Raw genomic sequence first — 22,288 nt, forward strand, 5'->3', positions numbered from 1 at the left:
CGCATTCAATTTGACACTTTAACATGGTGGCAAGGTGTTTCTTTGCTTGGTTTTTATACAATATTTCCCCCTGCTTTGGAGAGGAATCAAGTCTTGAGTTCATACGTCTGTGACTTGTGGGGACTTCGAATCAGATAAAGTAAATTGGCATCAGCCCAACGGTGAAATCTGTTATGACGTCTCGGGGCCCGGTTATCTGGCTGGTGTTTACACAGGAAACGTCCAGGCGGTCCATCACGGCCAGCAGGCCGTTATCACAGAGACCCAGACCCAGCTGATACACCTGCTACTTCACATGCTGATGTTTGCTTTAGTCTATGTGTGTGTGGAACCAGAGGTGTAGTAGTGGTAAAAAAAAGAGGTGGCCAAACTATGAATTTGTTAATCCAGGTAAGGTGGACCATGACATAGTGTATATAATATAACATATTCAGAATATTGTTTATATATGTAGAATGTAGTAGAAAAATTACAAAAAGTAGAAAATGTGAAATTAGAAACTGTATTTGGAGTGGAAGATTCAGTAACGTATGTGTATGGGGAGCATGGCTCTCAAAGAAATTGCTGAAGCTTAAAGACTTTAGATCACATCGCTTAGATATTCAAATGTGATTCACATTATAAGAAGCTGAACATTTTGATGGAACATATGTCGATATAAAAACTGGAGGAGCAGCAGCCGTTGGGTGGCCTCTGCTCACTGTTTTTACTCTCTCCTATCTCTGTCTCTCCTCTCTCTATCTCCCCTCTCTCTGTCTCTCCTCTCTGTCTCTCTCTCTGTCCCTCCTCCCTCTGTTTGTCCCCTCTCTGTTCCTTCTCTTCTTGTTCCTCCTCTCTCTGTTCCTCCTCTCTCTGCGACTCCTCTCTCTGTCCCTCCTCTCTGTTCCTCCTCTCTCTGCGACTCCTCTCTGTCTGCTCTCTCTCTGTCTCTCTCTCTCTCTGTCCCTCCTCTCTGTTCCTCCTCTCTCTGCGACTCCTCTCTGTCTGCTCTCTCTCTGTCTCTCCTCTCTCTGTCCCTCCTCTCTGTTCCTCCTCTCTCTGCGACTCCTCTTTGTCCGCTCTCTCTCTGTCTCTCCTCTCTCTGTCCCTCCTCTCTGTTCCTCCTCTCTCTGCGACTCCTCTTTGTCCGCTCTCTCTCTGTCTCTCCTCTCTCTTTCCCTCCTCTCTGTTCCTCCTCTCTCTGCAACTTCTCTTTGTCCGCTCTCTCTGTCTTTCCTCTCTCTGTCCCTCCTCTCTGTCCGCTCTCTCTGTCTCTCTTCTCTTCTGTCCCTCATCGCTGTCCCTCCTCACTCTGTCTCTCCTCTATCTCTCCTCTCTTGTTTCCTCCTCTCTGTCTCTCCTCCCTCTGTTTGTCCCCTTTCTGTTCCTTCTCTTCCTGTTCCTCCTTACTCAGATCCCCCTCTCTCGGTTCCTCCTTTCCCTGTGTTCTCTGTGCTTCCTGCATCACTACCTGCCTTGAATAAGGTCTTCAGCACACCGTTTCTTGTTAAGTATAACTTTATTAGCATTTGAAAGTAAGTAGCAAATCAGAGTGATTCTAATTTTACTAATTTTACTTATCAGCAGGAGATAGCTTTATTTTTTTACGTTTTAGAAGTCGCCGTATGGCCGTTTAATAGGAATCCCGACACGCTAGTCAGCCTTTGACAGCTAGAGCAGACTAGCAAGAGCAAGCCCCATTCTATGAGCCCGGCTGCCGCAATAGAGGATGTGATTGGTCACAGATACCGTGTCACAGAAATCGAAAATACTCATAATGCAGCAAATTTCGAATATACTATGGCTTTGGCTTGTACATTTGGAACTCTTTTCCTGAGCAAATTGGAAAGTTGCATAAACTCTATTTCGAGGTGAGTTAGTGCTATTTCGAGGCGTGTTCAAGTGTGTTTAGCCTTGACAGCGCCGTTTACGTGCCTCCACTACAGCCCTGTATGTGCGTGTATGTGTGTATGCATGTATGTGTTTGAAATATTGGCCTTCAGCTCTGGCCAATATATGCTTTTGTGTGTGGTGTTACATGTGTCTGAGGGCGATGCATGTGTGGGCATTTATGTGAATGTATGTGTGCGTGTTGGTGTTTTCTTTTTTTTTGTGTGCGAGTGTTTGTTTATGCATTTGTCTATTTGCGCATTTACGTCGACTGTCCTGCCACCCCTGGAAATCAGGAAGAGGCAGCCCTGAAGCATACACATCTTAAATACACAGCAGCACTGCTAAGCCCTACTCAGCAGCTCAGACAGCTCAATCACCCACAAGGCAGGCGCAAATGCTAATTTTGTCTGGAAAGTAGCAGCCACAGTGATTTCATTTGCAGCTGAACATGTCATGGTGTTTAACGGCTGCAACACAGAAGTGCTGTAAGTAAGCGGGGCTTTTCCCATTGTGCTCCTGTGTCCTTGAGCCGCGCATGGATTCAAAGCGCTTTCGACGGACGGCGAGAGAGGAGGGTTTCATTCATCTGAGTCTGCTGAGCCGTGGCAGTTTAGTATTCAACATCAACAGTGTGGGGTGGAAATAGTGCAAAGACAATCAGGAAACACAATCTCTTTACTAAGTATTTGGACAATTACAGTACTGATGTTGCCAGTACAATAGCACCGAAACCAATAGAGTTATATACGATGTGCAGTTAAAGACATAGAAGTAAATTACATAGACCCAAAGAGCTACATATATATTTATGTATATATAAATGATAAGTGAATTGTGTCATCTTTAATTAATCCATTATATTTAACTGTATAAGCTGTTTTCATTAACCATTTGTCCATTGTGGATGCATTCTGTGAAGTCTGTTGATGCTGTGATGCTTGAGAATGTCCGTTGCATCATGCACCCTTTGCTGCTCTATAATGAAGACACCTTTCGCTGTGGCCCGAGTTCATCACCCTGTTCAGTACCAACAATGCTTTACTGTCACTGCTTCTGGTTTAGTGCTAGTCTTATAAGAAGTTGGGGAAGCATGGCCATGCCTTCATAAAACTTGTACTCAATGCTGGTCAAGTGTAGCATGGAAACCAGACAATTTGGCCTCGCTCCTATACAAATCTTTTTCTGCCAGGCACGAAGCATATACAAAGACACACACGACCAACCACAAACGCTTATCCAACACGAGGGTAAAACACAGGACAAATAGCAGTGGCATTTCAACAACAACAGAGATGGCTGCCGTTGATGGACAACGGTCTGTCGATTCTGGATTACGGGATAGTATTAAACAAAGTGGACGGTATATTTTCACTTAGAGAAGAAAAGACGCTTTTGTTGAGAAGAAAGATGTAATTTTTTCTTCGCCCTGTGCTGCGTCACCCGATTCGTGACTATGATTAGTTGTAGGCCTATCCATGTGCGTCCAGAGGCATTATGGTCTGTGCCCGTTATTGACACCCTTTGGAATTCGAAAATGAACTGAGAGGTTCCGGAATTGCAGTTTGAAGGTATCAGGCTAGGTCTAGTGTGTCACACTAGCCGCGTTTACATGGACACATCTATGCCGCATAGATTTCTATGCGGCATAGAAAATGGTCATGTATACGCCTCATTCGGAATACAATTATCTGTTCGGCATAGATTCTATGCCGAATAGAAGAGGTGGTGTAGTCCGTTTTAAAATCGCCATGTATACACTTATTCCGCATAGATTGGGGTTTAACTTAGAGCAGCCGCAGTAGTTCGCAATTCCACTGAGCTCCGTCGGTACTTTTAAGCACACCGAACTTCACCGCTGTCAAGGAAAGTGGATTTATTGCCTGATTCATGTCTTTGTTATCACTCCGTAAAAGTAGTCCGGTAAGCGTGTCCGGTTGCTAAGCGACGGGACATGGGTGTTTATTAATGAAGTGTCTGCGCGCGTCCGAGATAACTGTAAATGAGTAGGCTACTACTAGTACTTTTGCAGGCTGAACACTAAAATACTTCTTAACTTAGAGAGATGGCAGCTGCAGTAGTGCGCAATTGGACCTTCGAGGATTCCTGGTCACTAAATTCCCGTAAGACCACTCTCTCCCACCAGTCTTGGCTGCGGACTCGCATCCAAATTCCTCTTGTTTGCGGCGGAGCATAGGGTAAATATAAGATCTGACGAGAAATTGACGTTGCTGCGCTGTCCTCCTCCTTCTTAATTGAAGGAGCAGGCAGAGAAAAGCTCTCTCCTGCTGTGCTTTCATTACAATCAAATTTAAAATCCCCGATAGTGAAAACACATCCATTATGTCGCCGCCGGTCCAGAGACGTGTCAGGTGTGCGCGAGAGACATAACGGACACTTTTGTTAATGCCATGTATACGGTACATTCGGAACACATTTTAGGAACAGATCTATGCCGCATAGAAATCTATGCGGCATAGATCTGCCATGTAAACGCGGCTACTGAAGCTTTCCTCAACAGTAGTTCTGTATCGGCGGTCATGATGCTGGAAGGGTCCTACTCACCCTGTAGAGGGGGTCATGATGCAGCCTCCCCGGTCCACGGTCATCCTGCAGCCACACCCCCGCTCTGGCGTGTCGTGGTTCATCCCAAAGTTGTGACCCAGCTCGTGGGCCAGGGTCACGGCGGCACCCAGAGGGTTCTCTGAGTGGTCCTGGGAGAACCCGGAACACATAGATACTTCATTATCATATTAGAGGTTATACAATTCTTCTGGTTCAACTTGTGTTACTTACACTAATGGAGCTGTTGTTCATGTTGAAATATATGAGGATAAAATAATAATAAAATATCCATGGCTAAATTAACTAAGCAAGTGTCCATTTGGAATTTGGAGAAAAATGCGTGGAAATCTGCAGTGAAAAGGCACTTTGAGACACAATCATATGATGACGTTACCCTTAACTCAGCCATCCACTCATTTGGACTTTAGATTTGACAGGTAATCTTAAAAAAGGAAAAACTATTAACCAATGATCAAACTCAGAACAGGCTCTGGCCTCAAACCCTGTTTCAGTAGCCTTCTTTCCCGGCTCCTATCCCCTGTCCTCCTGCTTCCCATTCCCCCTCACACTCTGGGTGTGAGACATGAACCCATTCAACCCCAAATGCCACCCAAACCCCCCTGTGAAGGCCCCAGGTGTTGGGGGGGCCGTTGAGAGACAGCCTAGAACTGAACAGCTGAAGGACTCTGGGCACAACTTGCTGTGTGACTGGTGGAAGCAGTGCTAAACGACATCCTCAGATGGACTGACTCCCGGAGAAGAAGTTTAGGATTTAAGTAAGGGATAATGCCCGACGAGGTGTCCATTATCAGGAATTAATGGACGACGTGGAGGCGTGAACCCGTGACGGTTGCCTCCGCGAAGTCCATTAATTCCTGATAATGGACACCTCGAAGGGCATTATCCCGCTTATACCACGGTCACTTACCAACGGTGACCAAATTAAGACCATTAATTTATATTTTCATGCGTTTTACAATCTGAATATAAAGTTTTCCACAAAACATACATTTGTTTCCCTGGTTACGCCTGAGGGTCCGACTAATACCCGGAACCACCATTACACGCCTGTTGGGTTCTCATGCAACGGAAACGTTGTTCACTCCTCCAGTATTTAGGACGGACCATAGCTACGACTTTAGAACGGGAGGTAGCGGGAGGTATTATAGTCCGCTGAGCTTTGTTTTGTTTCCCGTTGCTATGGTACTACTATTTTATAGACGATACGCCAGCTAGCGCATTAATTGAGAACGGTAAACAGTCAATTTGACGGAACTACTTGTCCAGGTGTCCGTATATCAGGAGTTACTGCACACCCTGCATCCAATCAGAATCGAGTATTCCCGCAGACCGTGGTATAAAGATCTTTTAAGAGACGGTGGAGAGAGAGATAGAGAGAGAGATAGAGATAGAGATAGAGATAGAGAGAGAGAGAGAGAGAGAGAGAGAGAGAGAGAGAGAGAGAGAGAGAGAGAGAGAGAGAGAGAGAGAGGGGAGCAAGAAATATGGCTGTGAGGAAAGGCAGCCTGCCACCAGAATTGAGAGAGACGAGAGAGTAGCGACGTAGACGGCAAGGGATCGGGGGAGGGTGGGTGAAGGGGGAGCAGGAGATGGAGACAGGAAGTGTAGCGTTTCGGAGGGGGAATGACAGGTCTGTGATGGCTCTGGTTGGGTGTAGCGTGGATGTAGCAGTGTGCTGTGTCACATACGCCACAGAGCTCAACCACCTATGCAGTGCACACACACCCACACACACACACACAAGCACAGAGATCGACGCATGAACACGCATACAGAAACTGTACACACACCCACACATTCACAGACAAGTAGACGAAAAAACACTTGCACACAAACACATGCAAAAGTCAACAAAGAACCTGCACGTACACACGCCTACGCACACGAAAACACACAAACACACACACACAGATTTCCACTGCATAAAAAGTATGATTGGCAGAGGCGTGCTTGAAATACTACTCATGAGCAACTCTAGCCCGACCGAACACCCTTCTCTAGAAAGTAAACCATGCAAGAGTAGAATCATGTTTGATCTTCCCTCACATTAAATCCCTGCTTCTCCTCTTATCCCCTCTACACCTATTATCTCTTCTCCTCATCTCCTTTCACCTGTTATCCTCTCTTCTCTCCGCCTATCACCTCTTCTATAGTCTCTGCCACGTCTCCTCTCTCCTAGACTCCTCTCTGCTCCTCTCCCCTTTTCTTCTCCTCTGCTCTCTTTCCCTCTCCTCCTCTCCTCCTCCTCCTTCCCTGTCTCCTCCTCTCCTCTCCTCTTCTCCTATCCGCTCCTCTCTCCTCCTTGTCTTCTCTAGCCGGTGGTCAGCGCTGTCTCCACTCGGAGTGGGGGGGCTGGGGGAGGGAACATCATGTGTTGTTCCCTCGACGGTGAAGGTCACGTTTCAAGGTCAACAGAGATCAGAGACGCCTTCTCTCTCCTGACTAAAGAGTAATATCTGGGGAGCCAAGACACCGCCTCTCGCTGGGAAAAAATGGGAATAATTCAGCTCCTCCAGTTGTTATAGTTGTGTGTTTGTGTCTACTACTCGCTTTTTCTGTATTTTGACTCGGTGTGTGTCCTTTGTTGGCATCTTGACTATGTGTGTTTGTTTCTGGGCTTTATTCTGTATCGTGAATGTTTGTGTTTGTCCTTAGTTTGCATCTTGACTGTGTGTGTGTGTGTGTGTGTGTGTGTGGTGTGTGTGTGTGTGTGTGTTTGTGTGCTTTATTCTGTATCTTGACTTTGTGTGTGTCCTTGTTTTGCATCCTGACAGTGTGTATGGTGTGTGTGTGTGTGTGTGTGTGTTGTGTGTGTGTGTGTGAGTGTTTGAGTGCACTATCTTTTGTCTTTTGTTTTGCATCTTCACTGTGTTGGTCTGTGTTTGTTATTTTGTATCTTTACTGTGTTTGATGGGTTTGCGTGTGTCCATTATTGTGTCCATTATTATTTTGTATATTGCTTTGTGAGAGTGCACCAGCTTTATTGTGTTTCTTGACTGTGTGTATGTGTGTGTGTCTTTGTATTCTGGCTGTGTGTGTTTGTGTGTGTCCGTGCTTTCTTATGTATCTTGATTGTGTGTGTGTGTGTGTGTGTGTGTGTGTGTGTGTGTGTGTGTGGTGTGTGTGTGTGTGTGTGTGTGTGTGTGTGTGTGTGTGTGTGTGTGTGTGTGTGTGTGTGTGTGTGTGTTGGACTCTGGGCTTTATTCTATATATTGACTGTGTTTGTCTGTACGTGTGTGTGTGTGTGTGTGTTTGTGTGTGCGTCTGTCTGTCTTCTGTCTGTCTGTGTATGACTGTTTTCAAACCGCAATCACATAAAAACCCGATAGGGTTGTTATGGAGACAATAAAAAAGAAAATCCAATAAAACATTTTTGGCAGGAAATAACTACCAATTTAGAAGTGTTCTACGATATTTCTGTTTGCGTTGACAGATAATATCACTCTCTCGCCAAACACATTGAAACATGCTGGACACGGCGGAGGCCGTTATAAACCGACTACATCTGAGCCAACTTCACGAGACCTTTTAGGTGAAAGTCGTTGATAGTGTTTGCTCGTGAGTGAGCACTGGATTCGTCTGATTCAGGGGGGGGGGGGGGGGCTTGGAGCTTTGATCTCCCTCCAAGACGTCTCTCCAACCACCTGCCAGTACGCCGGCAGCCCTCACATCTGGGGATAAGCCCGGGCCATAACCCCGGCCCGCAGACAAACATATCTGTCAGAGGGTCGGAATCCAGAGCAGTCTCTGTCGGACTAAGAGCTGCCCGCCCGATTGGCATGAAGTCAAGTGACCCGGTATGGACTCAGATCCAGAACTCGGTTTGTTATTTGGTCTCAGCTTTTGCGTGTGTGAGTCAGTATTGTGTTGGAGTGTTGTGGTTCAACAGGGTTAGGGAGATTGTCCTTTTATTCACATGTGGTGTTGTACAGGCCTAATGTGGTGCAATTTATCATACCAATAAAATGTAAATGTGGAATGGTTTAAAAACACTGTGTACGCTAATTTAACCAGGGTCAGGACAGCCAAGCCTCTATGTCCAGGACATACACATTTACACACACATGTGTAGATGTGTGGTGAAGATATGTGTGTGTGTTTGTGTGTGTGTGTGTGTGTTGTGTGGTGTGTGTGTGTGTGTGGTGTGTGTGTGTGTGTGTGTGTGTGTGTGTGTGTGTGTGTGTGTGTGTGTGTATGTGCGTGCTTGTAAATGTGTTTGGGTGTGTGTGTGTGTTGTGTGCGTGCGTGTATGTCAGGGATGGGTGAACGTGTGTGTGATATGATTTGTGTGTGACATGCTGGAGTGTGGGTGAATATGCACCATCCTATACCTAAATGTATACAGTACAATACATACATACACTATATTGTGAAGATACACGCATGCAGCATTGCAAATCAAGGCGTTAATCTCTTTGATGTGTCATTTTAATACCTCCAAGGCCCCTTAAAAACATGCCTATGATCCAACACTAGAGCACAACTTCTCTCCTTGTATAAGTCAACCCTTCAACAGAGAGCACTGGGATCCCTGTTCCTCCTTCTCAAGTTCTCCTTCTTGAGCCCAGAGCAGCGGGAGTGCGAGTTTCAGTTCATGTTTAGTGCAGAAGATTAGAGTCCTATTGTTTTATAGGATCAAAGCCCATTCAGCATGATTGTAGCAGAGCTGTATTTTTCTGATGGCTTGTATAATAGGCCTCAGCTCGTTTTTTTAGACATGGAACATCAAAAACATGATTTTGCAATCTGTTCCTGAGCTCCACGTTTGTAAATTTTCAGTTGGTCCTCTCGGCTGTTTCCGTTGCTGCCGTGTCTTTTCTAGATTGTTATTATACGTCGTCCAGCACATCTGCCTGCAGCCTGCTCGCTCACATAACGTCCTCCCTACTGAGCATCTCATTACAGATACAGACGGTTTTTACTGCCTTTCTTATGTTGGGTTACGACCACATTAGGTAGAGGGAAGAGGAGGCGGCTGGGGAGTAAAATAAAAAGGCCTACGGATGGCTGGTTCAGGGGAACTCACCATGACGACGCCACCCGATTGGTCCACTGTTGCACTATAGCTCATTATAGGTGCCATTCAATCGTTGTACCCTGGAAGTAGACGCCACTAGAAAACAGAGGACAGACATCAAAATGCGACCAGATTCTGAACAGTTTACGACTATAAATTTAACACTGATGTTTTTCTTTACAGCTATATTCCTCCCATACCCAAGTGCTTATTATGTATATTATTTATCTTTTCAGTTATTTATATACGTCTTGTTCTTATCTTTATTGCTCCTGGTCTCTGAGACTAACCAAACATACTTTTGTTGTATGCCTATGATGACTTTGTCTTATCTTTATCTGACTTTAAACACTGTCTTCACACTTAGGGTTTGGACCATAAAGCCTGCCTTATGGTTGGTGTGATGTGTCGTTCATGATGGAAAGTCCAACGCACGGCCGTGGCATTTAAAGCGGCCGTCAGCCGTAACATCGGTGTGGACGTGCCAGATCAATCACCCTCTGTGCCCAGCTTAAAAATTGTCAGGGGAACGTGACAAATCGGCATAGGAACCATGAACGACGCCGTAATAACATCATTTTTGCTTCTCCTTGGCATGCGCAGTTCACCTATGACGCCTATAAATGAAGTCTACCCGGGCTGCGGGACAATTTGCATTTTAATTTGTTATTTCATTCTAAAATATATATGCAGGCCTACATGCCTTAGCTGTATCTTCAATAATTGGCATGTTTGAAGATTGAAAGGGGGCTTACTGTATTGAAGAGTCATCATATATCTGTGCATGTTATTATCTAGTTATCTGACTGGCATACTTAATGCACGCAGCGCAAGCCAAACTAATAGGCAATGCAAGATTGATTCGTTGATTAAGATTCCGAACGATTTACAAAGATAAATTACTTTTCCCTGGCCCCGGTAATGTTTTGGTGGGCCCTTGGGCCCGGAGTCCCTCCACTGGCACACATCGCATGCCTGATGTTATATCCGGAAAAAAGGATCAAATTGGCAGTTGTGATTCTGTGTGTTCTTCTCACCTGATGAGCTGGGCGTTGTCGTGAGGTTTCTGGGGGAGGAGCTTGGCTTTCCTCCAGTCCAGGAACTCGTGGAGCGTGGAGAAGGGATCCTGAGACACGGCACACTTATCGGCGTCGCTCCACACCTCCAGGCCCACCAGGGCCACCCGGATGTTCAGGGGCCTGTAGAACTACAGGGGGACTTTAGATTAGATCTGAAAACGTCCTTGTCAGACGTGACCATTTTTTTGACACTGCTGCTAATAGGGTGTGCACTATAATGTTTTGAATAGGTTGTGATTCATAGGGCTAATACATAAACGCATGCAAGAATTTATCAGGGATCGTACCCAGTACCTTTCGGCAGGGAGCACAACCCCATAGCCGCTACCCTACCCTGATATTTTTTATCTGACTTTTTTTTTTTCATACGTTTTTCGGTCAGAAAACGATGTGTGCTTTCTCTCCATCCAGAGATAATCATATTGCATTTTCCATGCCGGCGATGTATTCAATTTCATCACATTCGTAAAGAACCTTCTGCAATACATCACATAGTGCCCTTACATATCTTCTGAAAGGTATGTCTCCTCTAGAAAAAATAAAAAGATACATTTCTTCTGTGTGGGGAGGGCGACCCTTACCTTGTCCACATAATTTGCTATCTCCGCCAGTCTCTGCTTCACTCTCTCCACATCCTTCCCTGTTTCTGGAACTGTGCACAGAACATTGTGTTAGCCGTATTGAACAAGAACAAAGAAAGATCCATACTTTCTCAAACTCGAGCAGACATTTCAGCTGTTTTTCTTTCATTCTCAGGGCCTAAACCTCATTAGGGACAGAGATAGAAAAGTATATAAGATTTGAAGAAATGTGAAGAATTCCACATTGGAAACAGATTATAAGACATTACTGAAACATGGGGAGGAGCGAGGTGGCAGAGACTGTTCTGTGGTCGTAGAGGCAGACTGTTTGGACCTGGATGTACGGGGCTCTGCTCGGAGATTGAGTGTGAAATCCGAAAGGACCAGAGTAAACAGCCGAGATGAGAACAAAGAAGAGCTTAACCCATTTTGAGTCCAAATACACTTTACTACAAGACAAAATACAGAAAAGAAAAAAAAAAGTTCCAAGGTTCCATTAAAGGATCCAAAAGCAAACAGGAGTGCAAGATGCTGAAAGCAATTTCTAAAACCTGTGTGTTGAGTATCGCATCTCAAACTGTCTTTCTGTGGATCTACAAGGTGCGTCCACCTGTGGCTGGGGGGGGGCTGAGGAACTTACAGCCACACCTGACTGACTGACCATTCTACAGCTCCTCTCGTTCCAAAGAGCGGTTCAAGCAGTTCAGCGTTCACTGCTGGCCTCAGCTGAGCGTAGCCGAGAGGAAATCCTCCGGCGTGCCCAGGTCTGCTTACAGAAGAACTGGGTTGTATCCTCCCGGCCTTTTCCTGTTTCCTGTCCCCCCCCCCCCCCCTCCCCTGCCCCCAACACACCCACTCCAACCCCCCCATCCACTGGGGGAATTACTCACCGCTTCCTGTCTGAAGAACTGGGCTGCTGCCACTAGACCATGTTGCACACTGACCTAATTCTGCAACGGGGCCACTGGGACCTGTGTCACTGGTGGTACTGCTAACCCCACCCCTCCTTTAAAGAGCTGCTCGTTAGGGCGGCCCGGCGGTGGTGGTGGTTGGGTTATTTTTACCTCTCGGTTGTCCGCAACGATGACCAGCTCCACGTATTTGGTGGTTTTCTGGGCATGTCTCTTGTGCTACGTTTGAGAGAAAGAGAGAGAGAGAGAGAGAGAGAGAGAGAGAGAGAGAGAGAGAGAGAGAGAGAGAGAGAGAGAGAGAGGAGAGATGGAGAGAGAGGGATTCAATTAGAAGAGGAGGCGGTTTCAGGAGGAAAACACATAACCGGTGTCAAGGGCAACGTGTTTTCAAAAGTGTTCAAAATGTGTGACCACAAAAAGCTTTCACTGATTTAGCGGTCTCCTTTGGCCCACACGTTGGCACAATGTTGGAATATAACAGCTTCCCCTGACCCATTTTAAAAACTTCATTATAAATCCTATTACGCCTGTAATACATAAATCTGTTCCAGCGAAAAAGAGGCTAAGCTACCTTGAATTCATTTTTTTCAAAAGCATATTGCAACAATTTATCCAAGAACATGTTTGGAATCTGCAATTACTTACATGCCTCGTTGGTATGCAGATTATATAGCAGAAAGACACATTCTATATTCTAAGTTCTCAACAGTAAATGCATGTTGATATCCTGATTGCATTGGTAGAATTTATTCAAGTTTAGACAAAGCGTGGACATCGTTGGCAATGTGACCTGTCCTTTTGACCAATCACACGGAACAAGGGCAGTGGGATTACACACTGTTGGCAGATCCATGTGCCAACAGTGTAGTCGGATGGCAGATGGACCGCAACACGCCACAAACACGTAGCACATGGCATGAGCACTGTGGGCCAAAGGCCACCGCAGGAGGGTTCGAACGCTGGCCTCTGAGCCCACAGTGTAAAGCCCACGGTGTGGTGCAGAGACCTGGGGCTTTAACACAAAGATCTCGCATCATATTGACCTGGTTGATAGCTCATTTCAACTCATTTATTTTCCACCAAATTAACATTTGATTGATATCGTGATATAAAAGAATCAATCAATTATGGGAAACAATGTATACAATAAAAGATTTACCTCACAATTAGTGATGTACTAGTGGATGGAATGATAGATTGACACATCAGTCCACTCACCCAGTCGACTGTATCAACTGATTGGCTAATCTATCTATCATACACATGGTCGGAAACTCTCACTTGTGATATCACTATTGGATACATTCTTTAATGGCTTGGAATGGCTAATCAAATTCACCCCAGGACAGTAAAATACCTTTCCCTTTGATGATATGTTCTTGTGACATTTAGAAAACACAACAAATAAATCAGAAGAACACTCACCCGTGTGCTGAACGAATGAAAGGGGTTTCCCATGCCGTCTTGAGGTGCGGGAGATGACACGTTGAACCCATGTCCGCAGGTGCCGGGCGTGAGATCGAGGTCCTCCAGGCGATAGAGGAGGTGGGTGTTGTTGTCTGCATAGCCACCGCTGAGGGGCCCCGGAGTGGGCTCAATGACAAGGGTCTTGTTCTCAAGGGCGATGAATCCCCTGCCGAGGAAATCACAGGGATTGGTGAACAAAACACTTGAATGGTCGCTCCATTCTCAGACGAGATGTCTAGACTCTTAAGAAAACCGAGGTCGAAGTCGCACAGATTTTTTCTGTTCGCCATTTAGCGGATAGTTTTATCCAGTGAATGGTAGGGCATCCTACTCAAGGTTGCCTACAGGTTAGGCTTGGGAAAATGGGGATCAAACCCAGAACCTTTGGCTGGTAGGTGAACAGTAAATGTCACTGAAAGAAGAAGAGAACTAAAAGATCTCAAAGCTTTGGCAGCTAGTTTCTTTGCATCTATTTCGTATAATTTGCCAAAATATTCTATCAGAATGATATGGTCTTATGAGCCCTGAATGTTCATCTAATGTCTGGTCCTCACCAATTATAATGGGGATTTACGATAAACATTCTAATGTCTCTTGATGTTAACATTACACATTTAAATTGGAATAAATCAAAATGCACATGCTGTTTGGGGGTAATTGAGCAGAAGATATATAATTATATAATTTCTATATATACTTTTTTCCTGATGTCTAAAACTCGGGCACTTTGCGGATGGCTATTAGGAGAAAGAAACCCAGACAGAAATAAGTGCTAACGGCACTCGTATAGTGATAAATAACGATGTGTGACGAATGCCGACCAATAAACGGACCCTCCTAGAATCTAATTTACATTGAACCGAGGGGGCTAACGACTTAAAGGCCATGTGTACACACACACACACACACACACACACACACACACACACACACACACCCACACACACACACACACACACCACACACACACACACACACACACACACACACACACACACACACACACAGGGCCAGGACCATGGGCAATTAACACCACACTAAGAGATGTTGCTGTTCGTTTGTGTGCATACATCACAACAGGGTCAGAAATTATCTGAAATGAGCGGGGGCTCAGGGCATTTTGAAGCTAAAAAAATAGAATTGCCCCCTGAAATTGGGATGACGTGGGCTTTCAAAGCCCACATTAAAGAAGTAATAAACTTCTGTATTTAACGCTGTGTTTGCAAAGCGGTCTATGAAGATTGGTTTGTTAGGCAACATAGGAAAAATATACTATTTTCCCCTTCAGTCAGACAGATTTCCAGTCGACCTGGCAGGGGCCAATCCTAACCGCTCAACTAATGAGGGGCGGGTTTGATATCAGGACCCCCTATGGGAGCGCCACAGAGACATTTACATAAACCAAGATGGCTGCCGCTGATGTGTCACACGCTCTGATTGGTGGTCGTAGGTCTATCCAATTGTGTCCAGTGCATTTTGGTCTGCGGTTGCTGATAGCGCCCCTTGGAAATGGAAAAATGAACTGAGAGCTTCCAGACCAATGTGTATTTGCAAATTGGCCGGCCAATGTCAGGCTACCTGAAATGTATTTAAAGAGGGGAGAAAAAGCCCTTGTTAAAAAAGAGGTTACTACTTACCCTGTAACATATTACATTTTTAATTTCTTACCGAAGGCCTGAGCAGGCACTAAGGGAGACATCCGATTTCAGACGCCCCTGCACCTCTCCATGGTAGTAGCAGTTTTTCTACGAGAGAGAAAAAGAGGAAGAAAAATGTGATGTCCGTCCTGCTTCACCGCGCAAAGTGCCTCAAGAGAGGCTGAGGCAGAACAGCCCGGGGGAACACCATGGCTAAACAGTGAACCGGGCGGGCCTGACATCGTCCGGTACCCTGGATGAGGGCAACGGAGGTAGCGGCTAATTTTAGCAGCAAATTAATTCAGCGTCTTTGTCCATTCAGCGTCTCATGGCACGTTTTATGGGAGCACATAAAGCTCCCCAGTAAAATGTTTTGTTGTCCCGCCAGGCATAACTCTTTGAGCAAGTTACCAGGAGTCAATTATGAAGTAAAAAAAGAGATCTTCAGCACTGGCTTATTCCCAACAAACTTTTCAAAGGGAAACTTTTTCAAGGGGGCTCGAGGTCATGTCGTTTTGCGATTGTACAATTATTACTTTGCAATCATGGTGGATCATTGTAACGTATCCTTTATCTCACATTCACCGCATCATTTAAGGTAGACTATAGAAATTCAAAGTCGGTGTCTCCTTAGTGGTCCACTGCATGATCCGACATTTGTTTTAAATGACGTTTTTTAAAAGAAGATGCGACTGAAACAAGGAGAAGGGAATGTTTCCATATTCACGTCTCCAACATGAACGATACATTAGGAGGATATTGTTTACCGCTCACTATGAACGCTTTTTATCAAACAACAAACCTGTCTGGCCATATTTATGTTTTCATACTGCCGACCATTTATACAATATTGAAGCATAAAACATGTTGTCATCCAGTGACTCAAAAAGATACTCAATATATTGTTCCATCTAAATTCTGCTTTTAGTAGCAAAAACCAAAATGTGGAGAATTTTGCAAAGTTGCCAAGGCTTTGTTACAAAACAGCCATTTCCCTACTTTAACATGTGGCCTCTGCCTTTTAAGTGACATGCCGGGTTGCCTATTGGCCACAAAAAGAGGTGTGCCTTATTAACTAAGTCCTCTGGGAATTAAGCGATGACTCAAGCCTAACAAACTCCTTGGCATTCTTTTCTGTGCATTATATTAATTAATATCAACATGGTCGCGGCCAACTCATCAGGTCTCCAATATGATTACAACTATTTCACATTAGTCTTGATTTGGTTGAGGACTGATTCACTCACACCCACACACACGCACACACACGCACAGACACACACACACACACACACACACACACACCACACACACACACACCCACAACACACACACACACACCACCACACACACACACACACACACAAACACACCACAGCACACAGATTCACTAGGGGAACTCAGGCACTCACACAGGAGCACACACCCGCTGGCACAGACGTGATTATAATAAAAAATAAGATTGTATAAAATCACTTAGAAAGGATTTGAGTGTTTGAAGAGCCGCAGCAACGGAACGTCCTGCTGGTCTTCTCAGTTGTGGGATTCGAGGCGGCTCACTCAGTGGTGATGTGGAAAGAACATTAAAAGCAAAAAATCGTAGAGAGACCCCAAACGTTGAAACACAAAGACCAAACGAGCAACAAACACTCTAGACAACAACTAGATAACAAGATCTATTTTCTTAAACAGTGTATCAAAAGGTCTGCTGTATGCCAGCTGTCTGCCACGCCCACAAAGGCCCTGTGCAGTGGGAAGCCTACCGTGGACGCGTGTGCGTTGGTGACGGCGTCTCCATCCTCTCCATAGTGCGTCTCCGTGTAGTGATTCGTAAAGAGGCCGCTAGAGTCGGAAGAAAGAGAGCGGAGGATTATTTGACAGAAAGCAACGATTTTTGTGTCAAATTCTGATGCAAGACCGTTGCAAAACAAAACACTGCCATGTAACCAATGTTATAACCGATGTTTCAGACAACTGTGTTGGTCTGTAATGGTTGTCAATAAACCGTGTCAGTACTTCAGAATAGATAGACATCAAATCTTAAAGAATACATTGCCTTTTTTTCAATTAAAATAAGTCTTATGTTAGAGTTCCAATGTGTGTTGCATATTTTGTCCACATTTGTCTTCAATGGTTGTTAAATTAAGCATGTACATGTTTGTTAAAGATAAACAAGTGCTAGTACATAACAAATTCCTCTGCCTTTGCAAAAAACGATATGTGTTCATTTTGACATAGTGTCCTTAAATAAACTTCCCATTCAGACGGTTTAAAAAAAAGCATAAAGAATAAATTCTACAGGGAGAAGGCCTAATTATCTTCACTGTGTGCCCACGGGCCCCGGTGTACTGCTGGATGTGTGCTTGTTCGTGTGTCTTAACACCTTGAGCAATAAACAGATGGACACACACAGTTCCAGTCTGGCTAGGCAAGCGATAGAGAGACCAGCACCTTTCTAGAGTCGTATCTAGAGCTGCATGCCTGCACTGACTGGCCAGGAGTGTTTGTGGTGTGTGTGTGGTGTGTGGTGTGTGTGTGTGTGTGTGTGTGGTGTGTGTGTGTGTGTGTGTGTGTGTGGTGTGTGTGTGTGTGGGGTGGTCTTTTTTGAGCCCCCTATGCTGGTTGGTTCAGACTAAACCGATAAGGTCCGGTCGTAATTCAGTTTCCCTTTCTTATTCCTTCCCTTATTGTCCGACAGACAGGCCACTGTTATATTCTTATTTAAATGTAAATCTGAATCCCTCGGCCCCAATCTGTACATTCTGCTGTGACACCAACGCGGCCTGTCTCGGAGAGTTAATAAAGAACAGCTTATCGGGAAAACCTGCGTTTTCCGCTGGATGCCCTTCCTCGTAAAAATGCGATGAAATAATGTGTCTTTCTGTGGAAAGGGCAAAAGATATTTACATTGTAATAGGCAAGCGCGCTGCCATTTGGTTCATTAGGCCAGTCTGATAGTGTAGTCTGATCTAGATTGTGTATTTAAAGAACAATGTATTTAATTTGTTATGTAAAAAAGCATTCCGTAGCATATTTCATAAAGATTCAGAAGAATACGGTTTAGACACAGAAGCCACTCTTTAATTTCCTCCTACAAACGTGGTGAAGCATTTTTATGAAGGCAGGCATTTGTAGAGAGGTGGAGAACATTTTCCTTCTCTATTATTTAGTTCGGTGTTTCATATTTAATGCAAACCTTGTATTTCTCTTGATGTGTTTGGCGGGGGCTCTGTCTTGGCTGGTAATGGGGCTTATCTGGTAGAGTTTGCCTTAAAACCCATCAAGGATATCACCATCATTTGTCTACCAATGGATATATTCTTCAGAGAATTTTCATACACCTGATTTGAGCAAATGAGACCCACAAATCTCACTTCCAATGAAATTAATAAACCAAGTCGAGGCAAAGCAGCTTCCGAGATAAGACGCAGCCGAGCCCCATGGGAAATGAAGTTTTTTTTTATGATGGTATTATGCCACCACTTTTCCCGAAACTCATAAGGTCTTTAAATACCCATTACGCCTTTAATGTGGCTTATCATACCATTAGCGACCGCTAAACCAAATCTGATAAGCTACCAGCTGGTAATCACCTCCCGTTTGAGTCCCATTTGAATATGTGACGATAGGATAGGCTAAAATAACAACCGTTGTGAACGTGCTAATGTGTCGCTGTTAACATTAGCCTGTGTCGCTGTTAACCCCAACGATGGGGTGTATCTCAAATATGGGTTAGGAAAGAGGGTTGCAGCCTTGCAGCTGATGCAATTCAATTGATCAGTTAGGAAATCCAAACCCATGCAATTTTGAACTTTGTAACCAAAACTGTTGGTGGTACTGCGGTAAATGTGGTGGTTTTTTAAATGGATTAAAGGTCACGCTCATGATAATTCCCGCTTAAATTCTGTAGAGTTGGTTCGTAGAGGACTTTGGGAAGGGGGCCAAGGCTGGTTGGTTGGTTGGGTAAAGCTGGCTTACAGCACTGACCAATGGCATACCGTATTAAATCTGCTTGTTTTACAAAAAGGAACCACTAGTAATCAAATGTTGGCAAGGCATGGAGCAGAAGGTTTCAAGCTTCCCCATCTTTGGCAATATTCGTCTTATGAATATGGTTACAAGTCTTGGTTTTACAAATAATTAATCTTAAATTCGTCATATTTTGATGATAAAACATGTGTATTGCTCCCAATCCCACTCTCTCATACACACACACACACGCGCGCGCGCCGCGCACGCACGCACGCACGCACGCACGCACGCACGCACGCACGCCCACGCACGCACACACACACACACACACACACACACCACAACACAACACACACACACACACAACACACACACAACACACACCCACACACACACACAACACCACACTCTTTTGCTTTCACAGCTTCACAGTATTCACAGTGATACTCAACAAAAAAATGAGGAACATATCTATCAAAAACTGCCATGGGTAGCACACCGGGGACTACACGCACACACAGAGACACACACACATACACACACACACACACACACACACACACACACACACACACACCCACACACACATTCACACATACTACTCTCAGCCCCGGGTCACCTTGAGATAGCTGGCCATGGATTTTGATTGATGCTGAATCTGTTGTTCTAAAGCATTGCAGTGGAAGTCAGCTAACATGTTGGCATATTGTTTGGGTTCTAGGGTTTTAACAGGGTGGGAGGGGCCGGACATTTAGTTCACCATCATCTTGGTTCGTCCAAGGGGGGGCAGAGTGGGGAAGGGGGGGTGTATCTACTCAAATTGCATTCAGATGAAGGACAGCTTCGCAGTATCCACCTTTTCTTTGATCTAACCCCTGGGGAGTCACTACGGCTCCCGGTACAAAGTGATCATGACCGATGACGTAGCCGAATCAGTTTACCTTCCCTTACAGTTCAGTGTCTTTGTACAGTAGTACAGTGATGAGCTGTAAAGTGGGTCACGTCCCAGCCGAGGAGCTAGTGTAGTGGGCACATGGCAGATAAGACGGGCTGCAGCATTCAGCCCAAAGCACCCAGCCCGGTATGGACGGATGCAAAATTGCAAAAATACAGACCCAATAAATTTGCACTGTGTTATTTTTGCCATAAAAACAATATGATTATATTATAATTTTTTGGTCACGTTACAAATATGAATCGGGATTCATTCTCCATGTACTTTGGGTTCTAGAAATATAAATCACGGGATTGTGCGGCTCTCGCTCTGAGTTTGAAACTATTGCAGAGGGACGTGACGTTTGGCGCCCCCATGGATTTGAGCCGCGTTGACAGGTTTAGCCTGGAGGTTGCTGATCAGTACAACAAATGTAAAACCATGGTTCCTTTCTCCTCCTGGAAACTACTGAGGAAACAGCTTCTGATTCGTTCTTGGTCTGTAAACAAAGACCTTTTAGAAATCTTTTCTTGAGGAATGACTTATTTAAAGATAAATCAAATCGGTGCATATATGGAAAATGAAATAATGCAAGGATTTAGTCACAGCTTTTGGCATTTGGCGAGAAAGACAAATTAGTAGTTGAAATGCCCTTTTCAAAAGATTAATCACACACTGAATGTGGATTTCTTGCAGTTTCGCTGCATTTACCCACGTTTCCTTCAAGGTGCACCAGTTTGTTCCACGTGTTTCATAATGGTCGAAGATTGCTTTATTGATTCCAAGCTCCTTAAGAGTCCTCTGGTCTTTTTCACAAGGCACCAACCTGAGTATTAATGACTTGTATATATGCTAAAAACTAAATTGTTATAACCTGTGCAAGATCCATGTTTCCACAGGGAGAAACACATTCTTTTGAACATTTGAAAATTCACTCAGTATCTTGTGCTGTTACCCAAAAACTCAGAAAAAAGACACACACATACACGCATACAAAATCACTGGCTATTTATATCTACTGCCCTTGGTTGAATGATCAAGTGGGTTTACTATGGTCAGTTCCAATCCCCTAACAAAGACAGATAAATGTGTTGATTGGAAAAGAGGCAGAGCATCGCTAGAGTGCTCGGTGAATTTAGAACAAACGACAACAGACACGCATCATGGATAAATTTAAAACAGTTATGCATAACGGTGTAAACACTCTTTACACGATTTGTTGATTCGCAGACAAATTCAATCTTTCCCCAGGCAGAACGTTGTATAAAATGTAGTTGCATTTATTTATATTCTAAGAGCTCACTCTATATTATTTATATATTTGTACATATAAATATATATACACATAATTCTAAGAGCTGTGGCTGTAACATAATTCATTATAACATTCCCTGGAGTGTGGATCCAGTGCGGAGAAAGACGTGTCTCTTCCTCTGCATTATACGGGCCACGTTTGATCACGGCTAAATAGTGTGTTTTATTAAGCTCCTCTTTCTCCACACTAATCGAATCCCTGCCCTCCTCTGGCTCATATCTACCAGAGAAGGATCCTTCTGTCAGGGATGGGGAGCGAGAGAGAGGAGGAAAATTGAGACTGAGAGTTGAAGTGATACAGAGAGAGAGACAGAGACAGAGAGAGTAGAGAGAGAGTGAGAGTGAGAGTGAGAGTGAGAGAGACAGACAGAGAGACAGTGAGAGCGAGAGAGAGAGAGAGAGAGAGAGAGAGAGAGAGAGAGAGAGAGAGAGAGAGAGAGAGAGAGAAGAGCAAAACAAATAAATGGAGGGCAAAAAAAGAGAAAGAGAGGGAAGAGAGATAGAGGGGAAAAGAGTGAAAGACAACCATAGAAATACAGAGATTAGAGAATGGGAACAGAGGGATATGGTGGCTGGAGAGCGAAAGAGAGAGAATAAGATATATATAGAGCATAGGAGACAGAGGAGAGCAGTGGCTGACAGCTCTAATTCTATATCCTGGTACGGCGGCGGTTGTAATTGATTTACATTGGGCTGCGTGTCACCTTGGCGGATCCAGGACTCTGTAGGAGCACTGAAGTGTACAGTGGAAGATACAGAAGAAGAGAGAGAGAGAGAGAGAGAGAGAGAGAGAGAGAGAGAGAGAGAGAGAGAGAGAGAGAAAGAGAGAGAGAGAAGAGCAAGAGAAAGCAAAAATCCCCAGAGATAATGATTCATCATTTATGCAGGATCTTTCTCCTGTGGGGAACTTTACTAACCCCA

General features: G+C 44.6%; 1 protein-coding gene across 1 annotated transcript in view; it reads right to left on the minus strand.

Moving 5' to 3' along the window:
* Positions 1 to 19,816, minus strand: part of LOC130404995 (disintegrin and metalloproteinase domain-containing protein 12-like) — a 39,430-nt gene extending 19,614 nt beyond the window's left edge. Inside the window, 10 exon segments of the mRNA XM_056609948.1 lie at positions 4,435 to 4,583; positions 9,482 to 9,540; positions 9,543 to 9,568; positions 10,510 to 10,679; positions 11,133 to 11,203; positions 12,197 to 12,262; positions 13,469 to 13,616; positions 16,911 to 16,989; positions 18,344 to 18,402; positions 19,739 to 19,816. Coding sequence (XP_056465923.1) covers positions 4,435 to 4,583; positions 9,482 to 9,540; positions 9,543 to 9,568; positions 10,510 to 10,679; positions 11,133 to 11,203; positions 12,197 to 12,262; positions 13,469 to 13,616; positions 16,911 to 16,989; positions 18,344 to 18,402; positions 19,739 to 19,816 — 905 coding nt within the window.
* Positions 19,817 to 22,288: the final 2,472 nt, after the last annotated feature.

The sequence above is a fragment of the Gadus chalcogrammus genome, chromosome 15, assembly GCF_026213295.1.
Source record: "Gadus chalcogrammus isolate NIFS_2021 chromosome 15, NIFS_Gcha_1.0, whole genome shotgun sequence".
Lineage (NCBI taxonomy): Eukaryota > Metazoa > Chordata > Actinopteri > Gadiformes > Gadidae > Gadus > Gadus chalcogrammus.